This window comes from Canis lupus, chromosome 8, assembly GCF_003254725.2.
Source record: "Canis lupus dingo isolate Sandy chromosome 8, ASM325472v2, whole genome shotgun sequence".
Taxonomy (NCBI): Eukaryota; Metazoa; Chordata; class Mammalia; order Carnivora; family Canidae; genus Canis; species Canis lupus.
The window spans coordinates 39399196-39420725 of record NC_064250.1 but is presented as its reverse complement, the minus strand read 5'-3'; the positions used below and the strand labels follow the sequence as shown (position 1 = coordinate 39420725).

Below are 21530 nucleotides of genomic sequence, written 5' to 3'. Positions count from 1 at the left end.
GCACAAGCCTGCTGGGAGAGGTCCTTGGGACTGAGCATTTGTCTGAGAGGAGGCAGGTGCAGCTCATCCCCTCGGAGGTCCTCACCTGCTCTGTGACTCCTCACCATTACCCCGGCCACAACTGATGGCACCTAGGACACAGAATAGGAGGCGGTGCCATGCAGCAGACAAGGGCAGAGGTGCTCTCCGGCATAGGTAACATCACTCACAGAAGGACTTTCCAAGACGAACTTCACCTCTTCAGCCGGGCTCAAGCTGAGCCACTGAGCCATTATTCCTAGAAAAGCACATTGTCCTCCTGAGGATCCCTTTGATTCTGTGCTTGTGCAAAACAACAGCCAAAGAAAAACACGTGCACGATAATACGTATATTTCAGTTGTGATCTGAGTTAAGGGGACATGCACCCCAATTCTCTTCCTTATCTTTCAGATCTTGGCAGACTTTGACCTCAAAATTGCACAGTTCAGAGCTTGGCCCTCAGCAGACAATGAACGTCTGTGTGAAGCGAAAATAACTTGCTGGGGCAAGTCGGTGTCAATCCTGCATCCCTCCCTCCCTTTTTTCCTCCCCGTTTGACCTTTGGGGCTCTAGTTTCCTGCAAGGAGTGAATTATTCATGTTTGTACATAGATATCAAATTGGCCCTTCCCAGGTTGCCAGCAGGGTGGAGCAGGTCGGTGGCTTTGTTCAGAGTCTGTAAATAGGAGGAGCAACAACCTTCTTGTTGGAACAGCACTTACAGGTGGGTGACTGTTTTTGCTAAGTCATCCTGGGGATGCTGAAAGCCCCATTGTGAAATCCTTCCCATCCTTCCAGGCTCCTCCCTCCTCCCCATCCCTTTAACAGACCCTTAAGTCGGGCTCACACCACTCTGCAGGTCTCACTCTGCGCCTTCACCATGGCTTACATAGCCAAGTCCTTCTACGACCTCAGTGCTATCAGCCTGGATGGGGAGAAGGTAGATTTCAATACGTTCCGAGGCAGGGCCGTGCTGATTGAGAATGTGGCCTCGCTCTGAGGCACAACCACCCGGGACTTCACCCAGCTCAACGAGCTGCAATGCCGCTTTCCCAGGCGCCTGGTGGTTCTTGGCTTCCCTTGCAACCAATTTGGACATCAGGTGAGGGGTCCCTCGTATTGTACCCAAAGGAGTTGGGTTTGCTGAAGCTTTGGTAGGCTAAGGGGAGGGGGAGAATGACTGTGTGTGTCAGTGTGTCTGGAATTTTAGGGACATTTTGTTAACCTAGGTTTTCAGGTACACGTGAATACGTAGGGAAATATACACGGCTCTGTCTGTGCTTAAATACTGAGAGTGGGGTTTTGTTGTTTAGTGTCTTCCCATTATACTCCGTGAGGGCTGGTACCAGGTCTGTTTTTCTCTCTGCTGTAGAGAAGGCACTCATTAAATATCCACTGAATGGATGAGTGGAGGAAATAGAAGATCACCAATCAAACTAGGATTGAGGTGACCCAGGAGACCTTAGTTCCAGCTAGATGTGGTTTTGCTAGTCAGGGGCTCTGTGCCCTAGGAAGAGTCCCTTGATTTTTCTGTTTTGGTTTCCTCATCTGTAAATGGGAGATAATAATACCATTTATCTCATAGGAGAATTGTAAGGTTCAGAGGACAAGATGTACAAAAATAACTTGAAAAATAAGTAATATGCAAGCAAAAGCAAAAGCAACTGTATTATTTAGATTGAAGGACTTTGTTTGGCAAGTGGAGAGTGATTTTGGTGGAAAGCTAAGGGTTTGCAACCTACACGTGTCTCCTCTGGGCATCACATGCACCTCTCTGCCTCTAATTTCTTTCTTCTTTCTTTCTTTCTTTCTTTCTTTCTTTCTTCCTTTCTTTTTCTTTCTTTCTTTCTTTCTTCTTTTCTTTCTTTCTTCTTTCTTTCTTCTTTTCTTTCTTTCTTCTTTCTTTCTCTTTCTTTCTTTCTTTCTTTCTTTCTTTCTTTCTTTCTTTCTTTCTTTCTTTCTTTCTTTCTTTCTTTCTTTTTTTGGTGTGTGTGTATGTGTGTGGCCCATACAGGGATCAAATCTCTGTCTCTGATTACTGGGTCAAGTTCTAGATCTTCAGCCCACACACCTCAGGTTGTCTTTTAGGGACTCTTCTTCTATTTTCACTTATTATTTTAACAGCACTAGCAGGCAAAATGTCCTCAAATGAGCCCTCTAATTATAAGCCCCTTAGTTCAATTCACAGTGGCATGAAGGCAAGAAACTGATTAGCAGAGATACAGCAGGAAGGCAGAAGTGTCATTGGCTGTGACACACCTGAGCCCAAACCATCACTCTTTCTTTGTTTCTTCTTTGTCTCAGTCTGTTTCTAGAGCTGGAGAGAAGGGCAAAACCTCCATCCTTATGCCATCACTTCAGGCTAGCTAGTGGCTGGAGAGAATCCGCAACCTACCAGTAGCCATCCATCCATTTGCATTAAGAGATAGGCAGTCTAATAGAGATGACCTTTGGGCTCAAGATGTCATGATGGCCTGGAACTGACTGTACTGATTGGTTCTAGTAGGTCAGAGGCAAGAACTTTCTCCCACAGGGAGATATCTGACTCTTAGATCCAGGGGGAGGGGTGGAAAGTAAGGGTTTCCATGAGCCTTTGGGTGTTGTCAGGGGTGGAGAATGTCGAGTGGGGATAGGACAGGGATGGCTGGGGGGTTGGGAATGACAGGCAGGTAACAGGCTCTGAGCTAAAACCTTCACAGATGAGTACAGTGAGTGAGTGTGAGGGCAGAAATCTTGGGATAGCAGTCTGGAAATAAGAGGTATGATAAAACCACATTCACAACCTTTAGCCCTCAAGCACTTACTTCCCTAACGTTCCTTCCCTGGCCTATTCCAGAACCTAAACACTCTGTCCCGGTTAATTCTTCCTTGTTGGTCACTGAGCAGTTCCACTTAAGAGTACATCCACAAAAAAAAAAAAAAAAAGAGTACATCCACTGTTGTCTCTAACTTACTTTGCCTTTGTGGCACCTGGACTTTCTTGAATGGGGACTTCCTTCATCAAAGCTTCCTCCTACTTACACTTCAGATCTAGGACAAGGCAATATGAAAGCAAGAAGCCATAAATCCCATTCTTCTAAGTCCTCGATTTCACCCTTAGCTTGAGGAGATGAGGACAGAGGCAGAGCTATACTCAACACTCACATGTAATCAGAAGCAATGGAGGCAAAGTCAGGGCAGAGGGGAAGGGAAGGTTGTGGCAGGATATGTGCGTGCGTGTGTGTGTGTGTGAGAGAGAGAGAGAGAGAGAGAGAGAGAAGGAGAGAGGGAGAGACTGAGAGAGAGAGAGAGAGTGTGTGTGTGTAGGAGGCCAATGGAAGGGAGAATTCTAGGTGGCATCACCTGAGCCTCTGTTTCCTTTCTTTCTACTGCCCTGAATTCAAGATTCCTTGAAGTTGGGATCCCTGGGTGGCTCAGTGGTTTAGTGCCCGTCTTTGGCCCAGGGCGTGATCCTGGAGACCTGGGATCGAGTCCCACATCGGGCTCCCTGCATGGAGCCTGCTTCTCCCTCTGCCTGTGTCTCTGCCTCTCTCTCTCTCTGTCTGTCTCTCATGAATAAAATAAAAATCTTAAAAAAAAAAAAGATTCCTTGAAGTTTCAGACAGATACCCTAAGAACTGTTCAGGGTAGTTTAAGAAAGAAGCACCAGTTCGAAAGTGCTACATCATTTGCTGTAAGAGCAGTCAAGTGAGGAACTGCAAGCATTTTCAGGAATGGCCTAAGCAGACCATCAAACCATAGCTGTGAATGGGGAATTTCCAAGTCAAGAGTAGGGTAAAACCAGTGAAGGAAAAAGAAAGAACAGCGGCGGGGGAACCAAGCTCCAGAGAAAAGAATGATCCTGGGACAGGAGTATTGGAGGCTGAAAGGTTTTTTGTGGATCCTTCATTTTCCCCCTTCCCTCTTCCATGCTCTTTGTCTTTTTCTTCCCCCAGGAGAACTGTCAGAATGAGGAGATCCTGAACAGCCTCAAGTATGTCCGCCCTGGGGGTGGATTCCAGCCCACCTTTACCCTTGTCCAAAAGTGTGAGGTGAATGGTCAGAACGAGCATCCTGTCTTCGCCTACCTGAAGGACAAGCTCCCCTACCCCTATGATGACCCCTTATCCCTCATGACCGATCCCAAGTTCATCATTTGGAGCCCCGTGCGCCGTTCAGATGTGGCCTGGAACTTTGAGAAGTTCCTCATTGGGCCGGAGGGGGAGCCCTTCCGCCGCTACAGCCGCACCTTCCCCACCATCAACATTGAGCCTGACATCAAGCGCCTCCTCAAAGTTGCCATCTAGCTGTGCAGCATGCAGATCTACTGCATCCAGCCCCTGAGTCTCTCTCCTTAGGGTTCCGTGTGCCCTCAGGAGATGCTGCTGGACCAAAGCTTTCCCTTGGGATCAGTCCCTTTCATTGAAGAGCCTTGCCTTTCCAGTCCACCTGTCTCCCTTCCCTCCCACAACCTTCTGGTTGGTGATTCTATTTGGCACTCCAAGACTTGGGTGGCTCTGGGCCTTCACAGAATGATGGCACCTTCCTAAATAGTATGGGCGGTGTCTGAGAAGTGTGAAGGGCTCAGAGCCAGCCTGCTAGATGAGTCCAATAAAGGGCAGGTATGGAAATGGCCAGGCTCTCTGTGTCTTCTTGCTTGATGAGGGTAGAGGGATGGTACAGTCCTGCAGGTGGCACAGGGAACTAGCAACACAAAAAAGCTTGATAGAGGGAGGCTCCAATCAGAGGGATATCCTAACTACTGGCTGGAGAGCAGGCTCTGGCCAGGGTCTGTGGTGGCAGGTGGAGTTGCAGGAAGTGTGAACTGTGTTATTATTTAATGGCTCCAGAACTGGGGTAGGGGATAGGGAGGGGGACGGTAAGGAGAGGTAAAGGAAAGGAAAAGACAGCAGGCCTTTCAGCTGAGACTAGTGGGAGGTTCCTTAGAGGACTCCAATCAGGAAGATGTCACTCTCACTGTAGATACTGGGCCAACTCAACATCGCCTGCACTTTGCAATGTTGCTGGGGAATTAATGTGGTCAACTTCAATTGAATGGCAAGGGTCAGGAGGGTGCAGTACTGGGGATGCAGAAGGCCCTTTTTCTTTCCCCGATCCCCTTGCTGATTAACACTTGTCTCTGATGCTTTGCTAGACTGACTCCCTCTTTTTTATAGTTCACATGTTATCCGTCTTTCCCAAACTCACAGATTCAGGCACAAGACAAACCAGTGTAGGCATGAATGATTGATTTCATTTTTTCTTCCATGAGGGTGGGAACGGGGAAGGGCCTCCCTTTAGACAGACTGTTCATAACCTGCCAACAGGATAGCTCTTCCCTGTGAGAACACGGTTCTGCCAAATGGCTTTGTAAGGATGGTGCCCCAGATTCCTCAACAAGTACAGGCATACTCAAAAGGTGCCAACACCACCAAGGCCAGGTCCTATCATATTCTAGAAAAGACACCTGCTGAAAGGCCACTGCCCTGTCACTTTGCCTCACAAATGGTTTCCTGGAAACTGTTCACTTTATCTTTCCTTCCTTGACCACTAGATGGAACATTTTACTTTCTTCACTGAAGCCCTGAAGGGACAGTTCTCCAAACTGGACACACTGCTTACAAACCCCAATGCTGGGTGGGGGTGGGATTCCTCTCCTGTGGTGTTCCCATAACGATTTCCCAAGCACCTGCATCATCTGAGAAGTCAATGTGGAATAAAGGTTAAGGATCCTCACTGTCTGACTTTCAACTAAAGCTATGCCATCCGTGGTGCTCTATTTCAAGACGGGTAACCTGAGCATTACGGTGGGAATCCCCTGGCACTCTTTTGCAGGGCCTTCTGCTAAATTAAGGCCACCCTTAATTTGATTCTCGAAAAATCAAGCCTCTCAAGATTCCTCCTCTTAAAGCCAACAGCTGGGGTGTGGGTTTTTTGAGGGCAGGACCACGCAGTAACTGATTTTAGAGCAGTAACTGCAGACAAACCACTTTTCAGGAGAAATGAAATACAGAATTCATACTGGATGCTAGTATGATTTGTTCATCATCTCCATAGTGCTAAAGGCTGTTGCTAGGTCTAATAACAGTGCAGCTATCCTGGATACTGGCATTATGCCACAGGCCATTTAGGGCCTGATATGCCAGTACAATGTGTTGGGTCTTTCCCATGAGGCTCAAGTTGAAGAAATTATTTAAAGATTCCCAAAGGATTAGGAATTAACAGTGGAAATGATCTTGCAGAGAGTCAGTAAGAGCCATAATGCTAAGAAAAAAGCTCCTCACTTGGGTATGGAAAATGCTATATGCTTCAGAAGGGACCTGACCAGATTGGCTCAGCAGGAAACAGGGAAGGCAGCAGGACTGGAGGAACTTCTTTCACAAGGACATTTCGTTTTCACTAAATCTTTGGTTGTGCTGTAGTTACAATGAAGAGAAGTGAGAAATTGTTTCCTTTATTCCTCACCTCGTTTGTCTCCCTTTTGTTCTCAGAAGTATCACTTTATGGTCATAAACAGACATGACAAAGCTTAATATAATCACCCACATTCAATCTTTTCATCAAATTCCCCTAAGGGCACTCAGAAGTAGGAAGGCATCTCATAAACAAGCTTTCCCAGAGAGCAAAGATGATGTCACTCAATTTAGAGGAGGGACAGGACAATCATTTCACAGAGAGCTCTAACAAAAAAACAAAGCTTGGGGTAAATGATTTTAGGGAGTCAAAGTACACACACTGAAATTTATTATTTCCATGACTATGTTCCCACAGTGATATCTCCTTAGTTTAAGAAATACTGAGCCAAACTCTATAATCACCATCACAACTGTCATCCAAACTATCATTTATTGACTATTTAGTGCACTCACACACTTTATATATATATTAGATCACTTAATTCTCATACTGACCCTAGGAAGAATTTTTCTGTTTAAAGAATTCAAGACACCTGCCAATGACAAAGGGCTCCAAATAGCAGTTAAAAGTTAAACTCAGGTCAGTCTGACTATAAAGACTGTACTTTTTTTTTTTTTCCAGATTTATTTATTTGAAAGTGTGGACATGTGCTTGAGGGGTAAGGCAGAGGAAGAGGGAGAGAATCTCCAGCAGATGCCCCACTGAACATGGAGCCCAACAGGGGCTTGATCCCACAACCCTGAGTTATGACCTGATCTGAAATCAAGAGTCAGACACTTAACCAACTGAGCTAGCCAGGTGCCCCAAAGCCTGTACAATGACGTTTCCGTCTATTTCAGAGTTCCTTCATAAAGATCACTGATAACTGCCTGTACATAGCATTGCACAACTTAAAAACATTTTCACTGATATATCATTTGATTTAAAAGCTCTGTGCAGACACACCTGTGCCGGGCTCCCCACTCAGTGGGGGAGTCTGCTTCTCCCTCTGCCCCTCCCCACTGCTTGTGCTCACTCTCTCACTCTCCAATAAAATCTTTTAAAAAATAAAAAATAGGGATCCCTGGGTGGCGCAGCGGTTTGGCGCCTGCCTTTGGCCCAGGGCGCGATCCTGGAGACCCGGGATCGAATCCCACATCGGGCTCCCGGTGCATGGAGCCTGCTTCTCCCTCTGCCTGTGTCTCTGCCTCTCTCTCTCTCTCTCTCTGTGACTACCATAAATAAATAAAAATTTAAAAAAAATTTAAAAAAATAAAAATAAAAAATAAAACTGTGGAGGAGGCATGATTATTTCTATTTTTCCTTTGAAGAACCGAGGTGAAGGTAAGTTACTTGCCCAATGTCCCAACATGAGCAGGTAGCAAATTTTAGACTTAGGTCTCTTGGTTTCCTTTCCATCCAACCAGACTGTATCTTACAATACAAACTGTACTACAGTCAAGAAACACACAGCCTAAAACTGAGAGCCTCAAATTCAGTGAAGTAACTTAACCTTGCTCACAAAAAAGAAACAGAAAGAATTCTCGATATTTTGATAAATAACAGTGGACATATACTTTTTAGTAATTACTTATAAGTAATGAACCGTATCTGGTTGTGTCTACAATATATAAATTAATTAGGACTGAGAGAAACCAAGACTATTTTAGAAAGACTACATCAGCTAAAACAACAAAACACACATGTTGAGCTTTGACTCCAAGAGCTTAAGTATGCAGACTCCAAATCTACACGTCATGGAGTAAGTAGACAAAGAAGAAGATGCCAGGGCAAGTTCACTTTCCCAATTATATCTCTAGATGATTCCTTTTCTTTCTTGTATCTCAGGAAGGGAAGTAAAGAAGACTGATGTTTTTGCCTGGCTCCTCTTTATCTGAACAGAAAAATATGGATTTAGAACTGGGTTCAAGAGGTCTTTATTTGATTAGATCCATCCAAGAATTCCAGAAAATAAAGTATCACACAACACAGCACAAATTTGGTTTAATAATGACATATGTGGAGAGGATCTTGTTTTAAATTTCACAATATATAGTCCAAAACAGATAGATAATTTATTCAGTCTATAAGAGATGAGTCTATCAGTCGGGGCTTATAAAATCGTACTCTTGAGCTCCAAATGACTAAGTTGGAAACATTAGCAAACTCCAAGAAGGGACAATTCAGAGGCTATAATGGGCTTACTGCTGCTATTTAAAGTAATGAAGCATTCTCTGCTTTCTGGATCCATTTCACCAAATGATTTCCTCAGCAGGTCAGATATAGATTTGCAGAAAAGTGGAAAACATTTTCCAGGAATAACACAACTGATCTCTAAGGAGATGACTTAACTTTTCTGAATAACAAATCTTGGTCTGACAGGCCTAGATTCCTCAGATGCTGTCACTGACATTCTCAGCTTCTTCCTAACCTCACCAGACCCTTAGACTTCATGTGCCCCAAACAGTAGTGTTGAGATGGAGTCATTATACTCATTGTGTGACCTTAGGTTCCTTAACTTCTTTGTGCTTTAGTTTCTTTGGCTCTAACACTGGATAACAACAGTACCTATTTCATGGAGTTGTGAGGATGAATAAGTGTTTAAAAAGGCTTTGGCACATAGTAAGTACTTAATAAACCTCAGCATTATTATTGTTGTTGTTGTTATATAACAAAACTTCCCTGGTATCAACAATGAACACTTTGCTCATTTTTTTCCGTTACAAGTAAAGCTTCAGTTCAGAATTTCCAAATTTCTTAGATATGAAGAGGTAACAATGTTGTCTCTAATGTCTGACACTTCAAGTTTTGGTCTCAGAAAGAACCAAAGCCATCTCATCGCATATTATACGTTATAGGCTTCCCAAAGCATTCATTTTACATTCATTATTCCACTTGGATCTTCTAACAATATATCAGAAGTAGTAAAATATCAATTTTTATTAGCCCAATCTAACAGAAATGGGACAATAAAGACCAGAGTTACGCTTTGCTTAATGGTTATACTGCTACCAAAAGGTAGAAAGACCTACATGCCAGGGTTCACAACACTCAAACCAGTATTCTTTCAACTATACAAGGTGAAATATTCTAAGATCTCTTTGCAGCAGATGAAATTATTGTTTATTTATATTAATTAAAGTCCACACTTTATTCAGATTTTGCTAGTTTCAACCAAATGTCCTTTTTCTGTCCCAGGACACTTCGTTGTATTTAGTTGTCACACCTCTTTATGATCTTGGGCTTGAGAGTTTCCCAGACTTCTCTTTATGGCCTTGACAATTTTGAGGAGTACTGGTCAGTTATTTTGTAGGCTGGCCCTCAATTGGGATTTCTCTGATGTTTTTCTCATGATTAGATAGGGTTATGGGTTTGGAAGAGGAAGACCACAAAGGTAAAGTGCCCTTCCATCATATCGTATCAACAGTACAAGCTATTATCGATAGGATTATCATCGAGGATGTTAATGCTGATCATTTGGTAGAGCTAGTGTATGTTAGGTTTTTCTATCATAAAGTTACTTTTCTCCCTCTGCATACTCTACAACATTCTTTGAAAGGAAGCTGATGTGAATAACCCACCCTTAAGGAGCGGGGAGTATCTACATATATTATTTAAAATTCGAAATTCTTCTGCATGGGAGATGTCTATTCTTCCAACTTATGTATTTATGTATTCAGTCATTTATTTATATCAGTAAGGACTTTTTTTTTAATATTTTATTTATTTATTCATGAAAGACACAGAGAGGCAGAGACATAAGCAGAGGGAAAAGCAGGCTCCATGCAGGAAGCCCGATGTGGGACTCAATCCCAGGACCCTGGGATCTCGACCTGAGCCAAAGGCAGATGCTCAACCAACTGAGCCACCCAGGTGCCCCTATCAGTAAGGACTTAATGGATATTTAGTATTTGGGTTATAATTCAATACTACTTTATTTTGTTGCTCAAACTGTTCTAACTTCAGTCACTGGAAGCTCCTTCAGTTGGCTCTTTTGTCCCTTTGACACACTCCCAATAATTATGTTTTATAGGTTTTTGTGTGTTTGTTTTTGCACTTTCCTTGTGGCACATGTTTCAAGCTCATCTTGTATATTTACTGCCCCAGTCTTGAATTTATCATTTCTCCAAGGAGCCCCTGGTTCCTTTTATTGGAACCAAGACCTGAGATTTAGGTATGCTCCCATTCTGGTTTTATTTTCTAGCCACATCATTTCTAACAGATTCTTCATTCTAGCTTCATTCTGATGTGAACTGGAAACTTTAGCAGAAGAATATAATCCCCTTAATTAATTTTTACAAATTACAAATAATAGTTAAGTCTAAGCAGAAAAAATATGCAAATAATTTTCATTATGAACTAAGTAAGACAAACCATCAGGCTTGCTGTATTGTAAACCAACACAACATAGTTACTACAGAACTGAACTGCAGAAGGATCCTTAGAATAACAATGTCATTTGTCGAGGGTCATCAGGGAGGATACTGATAGTATCTTCAGCTTTGCCACATAACAGACATAGCATGGTGTACTCCTAGAACAAGATAAAGTGCATAATAAGATTGAGGAACAGGGAGAAAGACACTTCATTACTTATTCTAGTAAAGCTATTCCCTACAAATTGGAATGGATATTCCCTCTGCACATTAATTTCTTCAACACCTATCAGAGATGTCTTAGGTTTATTCTGTGTATTCTGGAGTCTTGTTTATGTAAATTGAACACATGCTGATACTTTATTTACTATGTACACAAGAATATCATCTTGGAAATGCATGGCTATTTCTTGGATTAAAGCACATATTGGACTAGGGGCACCTGGGGAGCTGGGTCAGTTAAGCATCCGCCTCTTGATTTCGGCTCAGGTCATGATCTTGGGAGTCATGAGAGGGAACCTTGCAGTCAGGCACCGCACTGCGCATGGAGCCTGCTTAGGACTCTTTCTCTCTCTCCCTCTGCCCCTTCTCAACTTCCCTCTCCTAAAAGAAAAAGAAAAAAAAAAATATATATATATATATATATATATTTATATATATATATATCTCCAAATACACACTGAGCTTGATTAGTGCTATTTAATTAATTCATTCATTATTTGAGAGAGTGTGTGTGCATGTGCCCATGGGCGGAGGGTGGGAGGATGAGGGGGTGTGGGGATGGGGAGTTGGGTGGCAGAGGGGCAGGAGAGGGAGGAGAATTTTAAGCAGGCTCCATGCTGATAGGAGGGATAGGACGGTAGGACAGAAGGGGAGTGGGAGCTGGGGGTGTTCAATCCCATGACCCTGAGATTATGACCTGAGCTGAAACCAAGAGCCAGATGCTCCGCAGATTAAGCCACCCAGGCGCCCCTAGTGCTTCTATTTAAAGTAGTGAAGCAATTTAAGTGTGGGTCTCTAAGGACAAATTCCTATTCTTAGAGCTGCTCCTTTCTAGATTATTTAAGACTACTCAGCAACAGAAATGATTTTTAAAAAGAAAGAATGAAAGATCGATCCCAAACTAAAACAACTATTTTTATCTACTCCAAGAAAATATACAATTAAGTTAAATCTACTCGTATGGCATGCCTCATATTTAGATAGCTAGCTGTCTGGAATTTGATCTATTTTAGGAGTTTATGTTTCTTGGGCTTAACAAATATCCAGGCTGACAAAAAAGAATGAAACCTTGCCATTTGCAATGACATAGATGGACCTGGAGTATATCAGGCTAAGTGAAGTCAGAGAAAGACAAATACCACGTAACTTCACTTCTATGTGTAATTTAAGAAATGAAACAAATGAGCAAAGGAAAAGACAAAGATGCACACAAACCAAGAAACAGACTCTTAGCTACAGAGAACAAACTGATGAACAGACTGATCCCCCAGAGGGATGGGATGGTGGAAATAGGGGACTGGGATTAAGGAGGGCACCGGGTGATGTATGAAAGGGTTGAGTCACTATCCTGTACACCTGAAACTAGTATAACTCTGTGTGTTAACTATATTGGAAATACAATTTTGAAAAATGTGCAGGCTGGTGACTGAAGAGATTTGTTTTAGGGAAAACTCCTAGGGCAAAGTCCTATTTTTATAGTTATCCCCTTTTAGAATATTTAATATGGGTCATAAACTATACACACATATTTCCTTTCAAGCTTTGGCTTAAAAAGTTTTTTTTATATTCTTCAGGAAAATAAACTTAATGTTAAATCGATTAGTATTTCCACACTTAAAATGAGATTGTTAGCTGTCTAGGGATTGGTCAGTCAAGGTGGTTTATATTTCATGGGTATGGACAGTCACTTGAGAGAGGGTCACAGAGATAAACAACTATGGTTCAGAGACTCAGAACCAGGTAACTGCATTTCTGCTTCCTACCAGTGAGTTCAGTGGGGAGCTTAGCTGTGACAAGAGAAAGATTGTTTCTTTAAGGCCACACTTAATTTCAAGGTCTACTCTACTCATACAATATTGATAAGTAGAGGCTAGAGCTCAGAGAACAAACATAGGTCTCATAAATTAAAAAAAGAAACAGGGGCGCCTAGTGACTCAGTTGATAAGTGTCCAACTCTTGGTTTCGGCTCAGATTATGGCCTCAGGGTCATGAGAGGAGCCCCATGCTGGGCTCCACGCTCAGCAGAGAGTCTGCCTGAAGATTCTCTCCTTCTTCCCTCCCCCCACCCCAAAAATAAACCTTAAAAAATTTGAAATAAAAATCCCCCCTATACAAGGTCTTTTACTGCTCTAAAATACTTCTGCTTTAAAAAAAAAAAAAAAAAAAAAACAACTTCTGCTTTCACCTGTGAGACATTACTAGTAGGATGGGAACCTCTCACTGGAAATGAAGAAGAAAACAATAATAAATTCCAAATGGGAGTATGTGTGAAGCTTGATGAACATCTGAGTTTTCACCCAATCTATCCATTGACAAGTTTTTATTAAGTATCTCAATGCTCTGCAATGTGCTAGGTACACTGGCAGACATGAGAGAAGGCAAGGGCAGGTCTGACCTTGCAAAATGTATAATGTAACTGGAGAGCAAGAAAAAAACCTAACATGTGGTATAATCTGGAAAGACAGTAATTATTAAATTATTAAATAAGACTGATTGCACCTGTAATCTTTAATTTATAGCTGGTTTGGAATCCAAATTTCACTGTAGGTCAATTATTTGGAATTCAAAAGCAGTTTCCCACAAAAGTAATGTTGACCGCAGCAGTTAGATTGCCAGGAAATTCCAGGGAGTCTTTCAAATTCATTGTACAAGTACTATAGAATCTAGCCATACATAGTAGTACTTCTGTGGGAAAATGTGTCTAGAATTCTAACTTGGAATGCTAGAACACATCTCCCTGTTCCACCGTGATCAAGGCACCTTTTATCAAAACTGGCCAAGTTGGGAGAATGAGAATTCCCTCCAGTCATTCATGGAGACCCTCAAAGGTTCCACCTGGGGTAAATACAGCGACAGACATTTGGAAGAAGAGTGGAGTATGTGGAATCACACTTTTGAGAAGACCAGATCCTTTGCTTTATTCTGTGCATCCCATGGCCATTTTCTTCAAAAACTATTAATTCTGACCTCAAGTCCTTTCCTTTCCTAGCCCACAGTGGAATAGAAGGCAGTCTCACAGATTCCCTTTTGTTTCCTAAGGCAAACACATAGTCCTTTCAGTGACTTTTAGGGTGATACAAAAAAATAAAGGATACCTGTTATCATTTATAATGTATTTTCTGCTTAAACTCTCTACTCCTGTCTCTACTTTTCTCCCTACTTGTGCCATCAGAAAAATCTCACTTTAGCAATGATACTGTGGTTATTTTAAAAACAGAATTCTTGTCTTTTAGAGATATGTTCTGAAATATTGACAGAAGTGGTGATATAGTTGGGATTTGATTCAAAATAATCCTATAGGGAGATGTGAGGTATAAATACAGCAAACTGAAGCTGGGTGATGAAGGTTAAAACACTATTCTGCCTCCTTTTCCCCAGAAGACATTTAAAACAAAACAGGGTTATTAGCATTCAAGAATGACATCTGTGAGACAGCTGATGGGTTTCAAGTGAGCCTGAGTGGGCGTGTACTCACTATTTGAGAAAGTAAAGAGAAGGTTCTGACTGGAGACCAAAGCTCAGGGGAAAATCAGTTAGGGAACAATAGGAAGGGAAACCAGGGAAAAAGCAAAAGAAGACTCAAAATAATTTTAAAAAGAAAGAAAAAGTCTGGCACTATGGACCCCAAGGGAAGAAATCCTTCAAAAACCACAATGGTTGACAAAACCAGACCCAAGAGAGATGATAAAAGAGCTAAGAATGGAGGCAAGGTCACAGCATTCAGCTACATTATAGGAGACCTCTGAGAGAATAGTTTTAGTAGAGTGAAAATGAAAATCAGTTTGCAGATGGTTAAGAGGAGCACGGGGAAATAAAGAGAATAGGGTAAAGACCTATTCAAGTAAAGAAGGAAAAGGAAGGATGAAGATGCTAGAAGAGGAATCACAGAAGTAGCTGAGTGAAATGAAAGATTTTTGACTTATTTTTTAACCAATGATGAATCAAGTATATTTACTGTAAGAAATATTTTAAAACCCAGGGAGACAAAAGAAGATTCTGGATAGAGAGTAGATTGGTGAGGAAATGTAGAAAGGGTAGCCTTAGGGAGGAAAGAATACAAATCTTCCTCTCTATTGGGACAGAGGGAAGAGTCTGAGGTTGGACAATGCTATATGTGGTAAGCCAATGAGACTAGTGGGAAAGAAGAGAGAGGGAAGGTGGCCAGCCCCATGAGAACACTGAAATGAGGAGCTCAGATATTACACTGTAGCTAAAATGAGCTATGGAAGGGCCACAGTGGTGGTCTAAAGCATCACTTTCAGAAAATGAATCTGATGGTAGATCTAGAATACAGGTGGAAGGAAGCAGATGTTGAGAGAGAAGATGAAGTGGAAAGCCCAGTTTAAGAGTTGGGGTTTTTCGAAGAGAATTTCACTGTCTACAAGTTGTCAATACAAACCATCTTTCTTTATCTTCTTCTCCCTACTCTGAAGTCATTTCTGGGGCAGTTTTGAAAATGGCTGCATTCAGTCATAAAGGAAATCAGCTAGGCTTTGCTCTCATGGCAGTGATGGGCAATGGCTTAATTAGGGCAATCTTAACAGCCATTTAGGGCCCTAAAAAGTTTAAGGGGCTTCAGGAGCTTCTGAAAAATGACTAGAAGCCATCCTTTCCACTCATGAAAGGACAGAGCTGCTTCTTTAAGCCCAGGATATGCTCCATCCCCTATCTGGCCACTACTCATTCACTGAGATCTTGATTTTGCCCTAAGTTACATATAACATATAAATATCTTTTGAGACATAATTTTTGGATGCTGACAAGATGTTGTACAGATTAATCACAACATATCAGACCGGATTCTGACAGGTGTATAAGTGCTTTCTTCTACACTAAAATACAAATGAATGAGAATGGCTATACTGTAAGATTCTGTTATGAAGATTATTATTATTATAATATTTATTTATTTATTTATTTATTTATTTATTTATTTATTTATTTATTTATTTTTTATGATAGTCCACAGAGAGAAGAGAAAGAGGCAGAGACACAGGCAGAAGGAGAAGCAGGCTCCATGCACCGGGAGCCCGACGTGGGACTCGATCCTGGGTCTCCAGGATCACGCCCTGGGCCAAAGGCAGGCGCCAAACCGCTGCGCCACCCAGGGATCCCTATTATTTTTTTCTAATTAAAATGCTACCCAGGGGTACCTGGGTGGCTCAGTGGTTGAGCTTCTGCCTTTGGCTCAGGTCATGATCCTGAGGTCCTGGGTTCCAGTCCTGCATCAGGCTCCCTGCAGGGAGCCTGCTTCTCCCTCTGCCTATCTCTCTGTGTCTCTCATGAATAAATAAATAAAGAAAATTTAAAAAAATAAAATAAAATGCTACCCAAATTGGAAGGACTTAAAAAAAAAAACTCCCCTGCCTGTTAAAAGCTCTAACCTGAATTTTATATCCTATAGATGAATACGTAGTTCACTCTAAATAAGTAAGTCAATCTGAAGGCTTGAAAATGGAGGTAGTAAGAGACAGATACAGGCTCTAGTGTGTCCTTATGGTTACCAGGTTACCCCTGGCTCTGCCCCACTGCCCAGCTTTTCTACCTGACCATCAGATGATCTGTGAATCTTCAACAACTCAGGCATACAGCAGCCTTCTGTACAATTCTTCATGTGCTCGGTGGTCCAGCTTCTTTCCTCCAACCTTGGTACAGCCATCCTATCATTTTACTTAACGAATTATATTACAATATCTTACCACAGCTGAGACTACAAAGTTGCTCGACTCTATGTGCCTACTGGGGAAGACATGGATAACCTCCTTATCAGAATTCCCATGCTCAGCAAGTATGAGGGCAGTGGGCAAGCCAACACTCATAAAAACCAACAACTGTGCAATTACATAACTGGATAGAGAAAAAAACAAGCACAATTGTAACCTCATAAGAGCCCACAATGTGCTATTCTTTAAAAACAAAAATGACAGGCTTGAGATATCATGCATTTTGATTTGTGACTCTTATGAAGACAGCTTGGAACAGATCAATGTACATCTAAAGTGTCTCTCCTAACATACACAATTAGAAGAGAAGGATGGTCTCCTTTAATATTTACTAGTACTCCACTTATTAAAACTATATTTATATTTACAAAAGTACATTTATTATCCCTCCCCACAATAATATACCATATATATACATTTACCTGAAATTCATCCATGATACTGAATGTGTACTCATGCCTGGCTATTATGTGATGACAATTCTTACACAGATCTGCCAAAACAGAGAGAGATTTAAATAATTAAGTGTCGGAAGGTCTCTTAAGGCAGTAAAATTTCTATTTTCAGTAAGGTATTGCTTTATAAGAAAAACTGATATATTTAACACAGCAGCAGGAAACCCATTCTAATATCTACCTTGATAAGAAACCCAAAATCCATCACATAGCAACACTACATAACGAATGGCCTCAACTCAGAGATTTAACAGGCATATACTAATTCCCATTCTCAGGACTTCTAGAAACTGTACTACAAAAAACAATCATAAAAAGCCAATGCTAGACATTAAAATGAATTTAATAATAAGACTCCTTAAAAATATGATCATAAATAGGATTTTTAAAAAAAATATGATTTATTGAGTGCCTAATGTGTGCCAGATATAGTTCTAAGTACTTTTTATCTGTTTACTTACTTAATCTTCTCAAAACCCAAAGAGGTAGATCCTATTGTTATCACCTTTTTAAGGATAAAGAAACAAAGGCACACCACAGTTAAGCAATTAGCAAGACTACTGAGCTAGAAGTGTGGGAAACAGAATTCAAACCCATGCATTCTGGCTCCAGAGCCCTTGCTCTTAACCACTGTGTCCTACTACCTCTTTAAAATAGAGTTGAAAGGGTTATTCCTGAAATAAAGAAAAAGACTGTTCTACTTTAGAACACTTAGAATATTTAGAACATTTTCAATGACTAAAGGCTTAGTGTCTCTCATATCTTTTTTACAAAATATCATTATTTGCACATTTATTCCTCATATATTCAGAACATACTGAAGAACCAGGTGACAAGCAAAAAGAGGATATAAACAGTTTAAATTATCATCACCATACCTACTTGCTAAAATGTACACACACTTAATTTACTCACAAAAATTCTTAGAGTGCCAACCTCAGATCTGATTCATTTTTATGATACAGAGCTTATTTATTTGGTTCCTCAGCATAGAGGATGAGGAACAGCATATGAAGGTAGCACAGAAAGATAATGAGAAAGAAGACAAAAAAAAGCTGAGAGCAGAAACAAGACTAAAAAACCGTAACATCCCAGGGTCATTCTGTATGGCAGCAAATAGCCCTAAACATTTTAGTAGCTGTTGGAGGACATCACTGTATTAGACTATAGTAAAAAAAAGAAAACTCACATGAATGACCATAGGGTTAAAAAAAAAGTCTCCGTCTTGTTTCAGAAGGCATAAAGACTTTAGAATAAACAAACAAACGGGATGCCTGGGTAGCTCAGTGGTTGTGTGTCTGCCTTCGGGCCAGGGTGTGATCCTGGAGTCCTGGGATCAAGTTCTGCATCAGGCTCCCTGAACCCAGCCTGCTTCTCTCTCAGCCTGTCTCTGCCTCTCTCTGTCCCTCATGAATAAAGAAATAAAATCTTTTTTTTTTAATTTTTATTTTATTTATGATAGGCACACAGTGAGAGAGAGAGAGAGAGGCAGAGACACAGGCAGAGGGAGAAGCAGGCTCCATGCACTGGGAGCCCGACGTGGGATTCGATCCTGGGTCTCCAGGATCGCGCCCTGGGCCAAAGGCAGGCACTAAACCGCTGCGCCACCCAGGGATCCCAAGAAATAAAATCTTAAAAAAAATAATAATAATAATAAATAAACAAAAAATGGTACCTGAATCATAAGCTTCAGTCATCTGCAAAAGTCACTTAGGCAGAATCTGATGATGCTAGCTAGCATCATATTTACTAGCATCATATTTATCTTCCTCTTAAAAACTGAACTAGCAACTCTGTTGCAATACAATATAGAAACAGGCCTCATAAAATACAACGTATCAGTAGGCACAACATATCAGCTTTCTAGAGCAGGTCTCTGCCACCAGATTTGCATGAAAATAAAAACTCTACTTACGATCGTAGGTAACTATTTCTTCACCATCTTCCTCTTTCAAAGATTTGTTTGTGATCAGCATAAAATCCCGCTTACTGCACACTGCACAGCCTGTAAAGTTCAGCAAGAAAGAGCCATTCTCCAGGCAGATGTTACCCTAAGATATTAAAAATAGGAATTTAATTTTCTTCTATTTCAAAATCCGTGGTGAAAATAATTAATAGACTAAAAATTTCTAAAGGCAAAAAACCACCCCCAAAAAACCATGGCCAGAATTTACTTGCTTGAAGTCTGTACTAAGTGATTTTTTAAATTACTAGCTTTCCTCTAGAAGTGCTATTTATGGCAACTAAAACTGAAGCAGTGTTAAGCAGTAAGTCTCTGAGGATTGCAACTGTGTTTGAGAGGACTAAATGCAAATGGATATTTAGAAACTTAATAAAGCTTTAATAATATAAAATGTGAAGAGGAAAAATCAGAAGAATCTAATAGCCAACAATATTAAATGAGGCATAGCATAAAACTAGAATTAAAATACAATCAAAATGGAAGCACTGGGGCAGCCCGGGTGGCTCAGCGGTTTAGCGCCACCTTCAGCCCAGGGCGTGATCCTAGAGACCTAGGATCGAGTCCCATGTCAGGCTCCCTGCATGAAACCTGCTTCTTCCTCTGCCTGTCTTTGCCTCTCTCTCTCATGAATAAATAAAATATTTTTTAAAAAAATAGAAGCACTGAACTAATGATAAAAATGATCTTATACAATGTGATGGTCAGTTGATAGTTGAAATTGCATTTTTTTTTATGCCTTAAAAAATAATACAAAATAAGCAAAGAATAAACCCTCATCTCTACAGATGCCTGTCCTTAAGGGTATGTGTGATTCAGGCAGAGAAGATAAGCTCTGCAATTCATCAGACTGACACCACAGTGTTCAAAAGAAAGGGATTTGCTTCATCACTAAGAAACTGTAAATAACTTATGCTCCTAGCTCAAGGGAGGTCTTTGCTAAAGGCTTACTAATTGCTCAGGAAGTAATTTTATAAATACTCTAATTCAACCTCATTTCTGACCCATACATAAAGTATTCTTTAATAATTAATGTGACTAAAAACCAGTCAAATCAACACTTCTCCAATGCAGCTATGTGCTTGATACTGTGCAAAAGTACAGTGAAGGATTAGGGGATGAGTCACATCTTTCCTCCTTCTAGGTGCTTATGAACTAGCAAGAAAACCAGCTTTAAGTGATGCCATAGTGTAGCCTTCCTGGATTCCCAGCACCACAGTCAACCTCTCCCTTTGGAGTGGCTCCTTGATGCTATGTATTAAGGAAGAGATTAACTGTTAGGGTGGGAGTGGGTGGAAGCGAGGAAATCAATCTAACTATATAGTTGGGAGATACTAAATCACAGGCACATCAATTTAACTGCTAAAGGGGAAAAATGGCCTTGGGGTTAAAGTTCAAATTTCCAACTATTAAGAAAAGGTACTTTGATTTTTTAAAAAATAAACTTCACTGAAGTATAGCTTCTATATAATAAAATCCATATACTGTAAGGGTATAGGTGAATGACTTTTAACAGATATATGTATCAATGTAACCACTACACCAATCAAGATATAAAAATTTCTATCTTCCCAGGAGATCCTTCAGGCTTTGCAATCTACCTCCAATCCCTATCTCACTTCAAGCATTCTTTGATCTGATTCCTATCTCTAGATACTAGTTTTGCTTGCTATAAAATTTTATATAAATAGAACCATGCAGTACACTATTCTGCATCCCATTTCTTTTGTTCAAAATAATGTCCATGTTAATCATCTATGTTGTACTAGAAGCTCATTGCTTTTTATTGCCAAATAGTATTCCATTGAATGGATTCATCTGTTGATAGACTTGGGTCCTTTTCAGCTTGAAGTTATTATGAATAAGGTAGCTACAAAGACTCAGTAAGTCTTGTGTAGATATATGCCCTTCTCTTGAGTAAATATCTAGAAGTGGAATTGCTGAGTCAGATGGTAAAAATATGATCTATGCAAACTCTATAACTGCTCATTAATTTTCCAAAGTTTTCCATTTTCTATTCCCATCAGCACTGCATGAGTTCTAGTTCCTCCATATCCTCACCAACCTGAGGTACTGTATCTTTTATTTTAGCCCTCCTGATCACGGGGTATATCACAATAGTTTTTAATTTGCATTTCCCTCATGACTAATAACGTTAAACATCTTTTCATTGTGCCTTACAATGTACCTTCTTTAGTGGAGAGTCTATTCAAATCTTTTGCCCATTTTTTGATAGTTAGATTGTTTATCTTATCTAGTTTTAAGAGTTACTGAGTTGTAAGAGTTCTATATATATCTTATTTTTTTTTAATTTTTATTTATTTATGATAGTCACACACACACAGAGAGAGAGAGGCAGAGACACAGGCAGAGGGAGAAGCAGGCTTCATGCACCGGGAGC

At 40.8% G+C, this 21530-nt stretch overlaps 2 protein-coding genes across 5 annotated transcripts in view; one reads left to right on the top strand and one right to left on the bottom strand.

Moving 5' to 3' along the window:
* Positions 1-21530, bottom strand: part of CHURC1 (churchill domain containing 1) — a 28166-nt gene that overhangs the window by 2845 nt on the left and 3791 nt on the right. The window contains exons 2-4 of one of the 4 annotated variants that reach the window (XM_025442714.3): positions 19085-19220; positions 17137-17207; positions 8315-10927 (exon numbers count right to left, since the gene is read on the bottom strand). In XM_025442714.3, the coding sequence (XP_025298499.2) occupies positions 10835-10927; positions 17137-17207; positions 19085-19220 (300 nt within the window). In that variant the 3' untranslated portion in view covers positions 8315-10834. Of the gene's footprint in view, positions 1-8314; positions 11373-13824; positions 16652-17136; positions 17208-19084; positions 19221-21530 lie in introns of those variants that run through there. The other 3 variants (XM_049113261.1, XM_049113260.1, XM_049113262.1) reach the window with 3 other exon arrangements.
* On the top strand, positions 642-4628 carry GPX2 (glutathione peroxidase 2). Its single transcript, XM_025442713.3, has 3 exons — positions 642-742; positions 878-1120; positions 3954-4628. The coding sequence occupies exons 2-3, from the start codon at positions 899-901 to the stop codon at positions 4302-4304; spliced, it is 573 nt and encodes a 190-aa protein (XP_025298498.1). The 5' UTR covers positions 642-742; positions 878-898; the 3' UTR covers positions 4305-4628.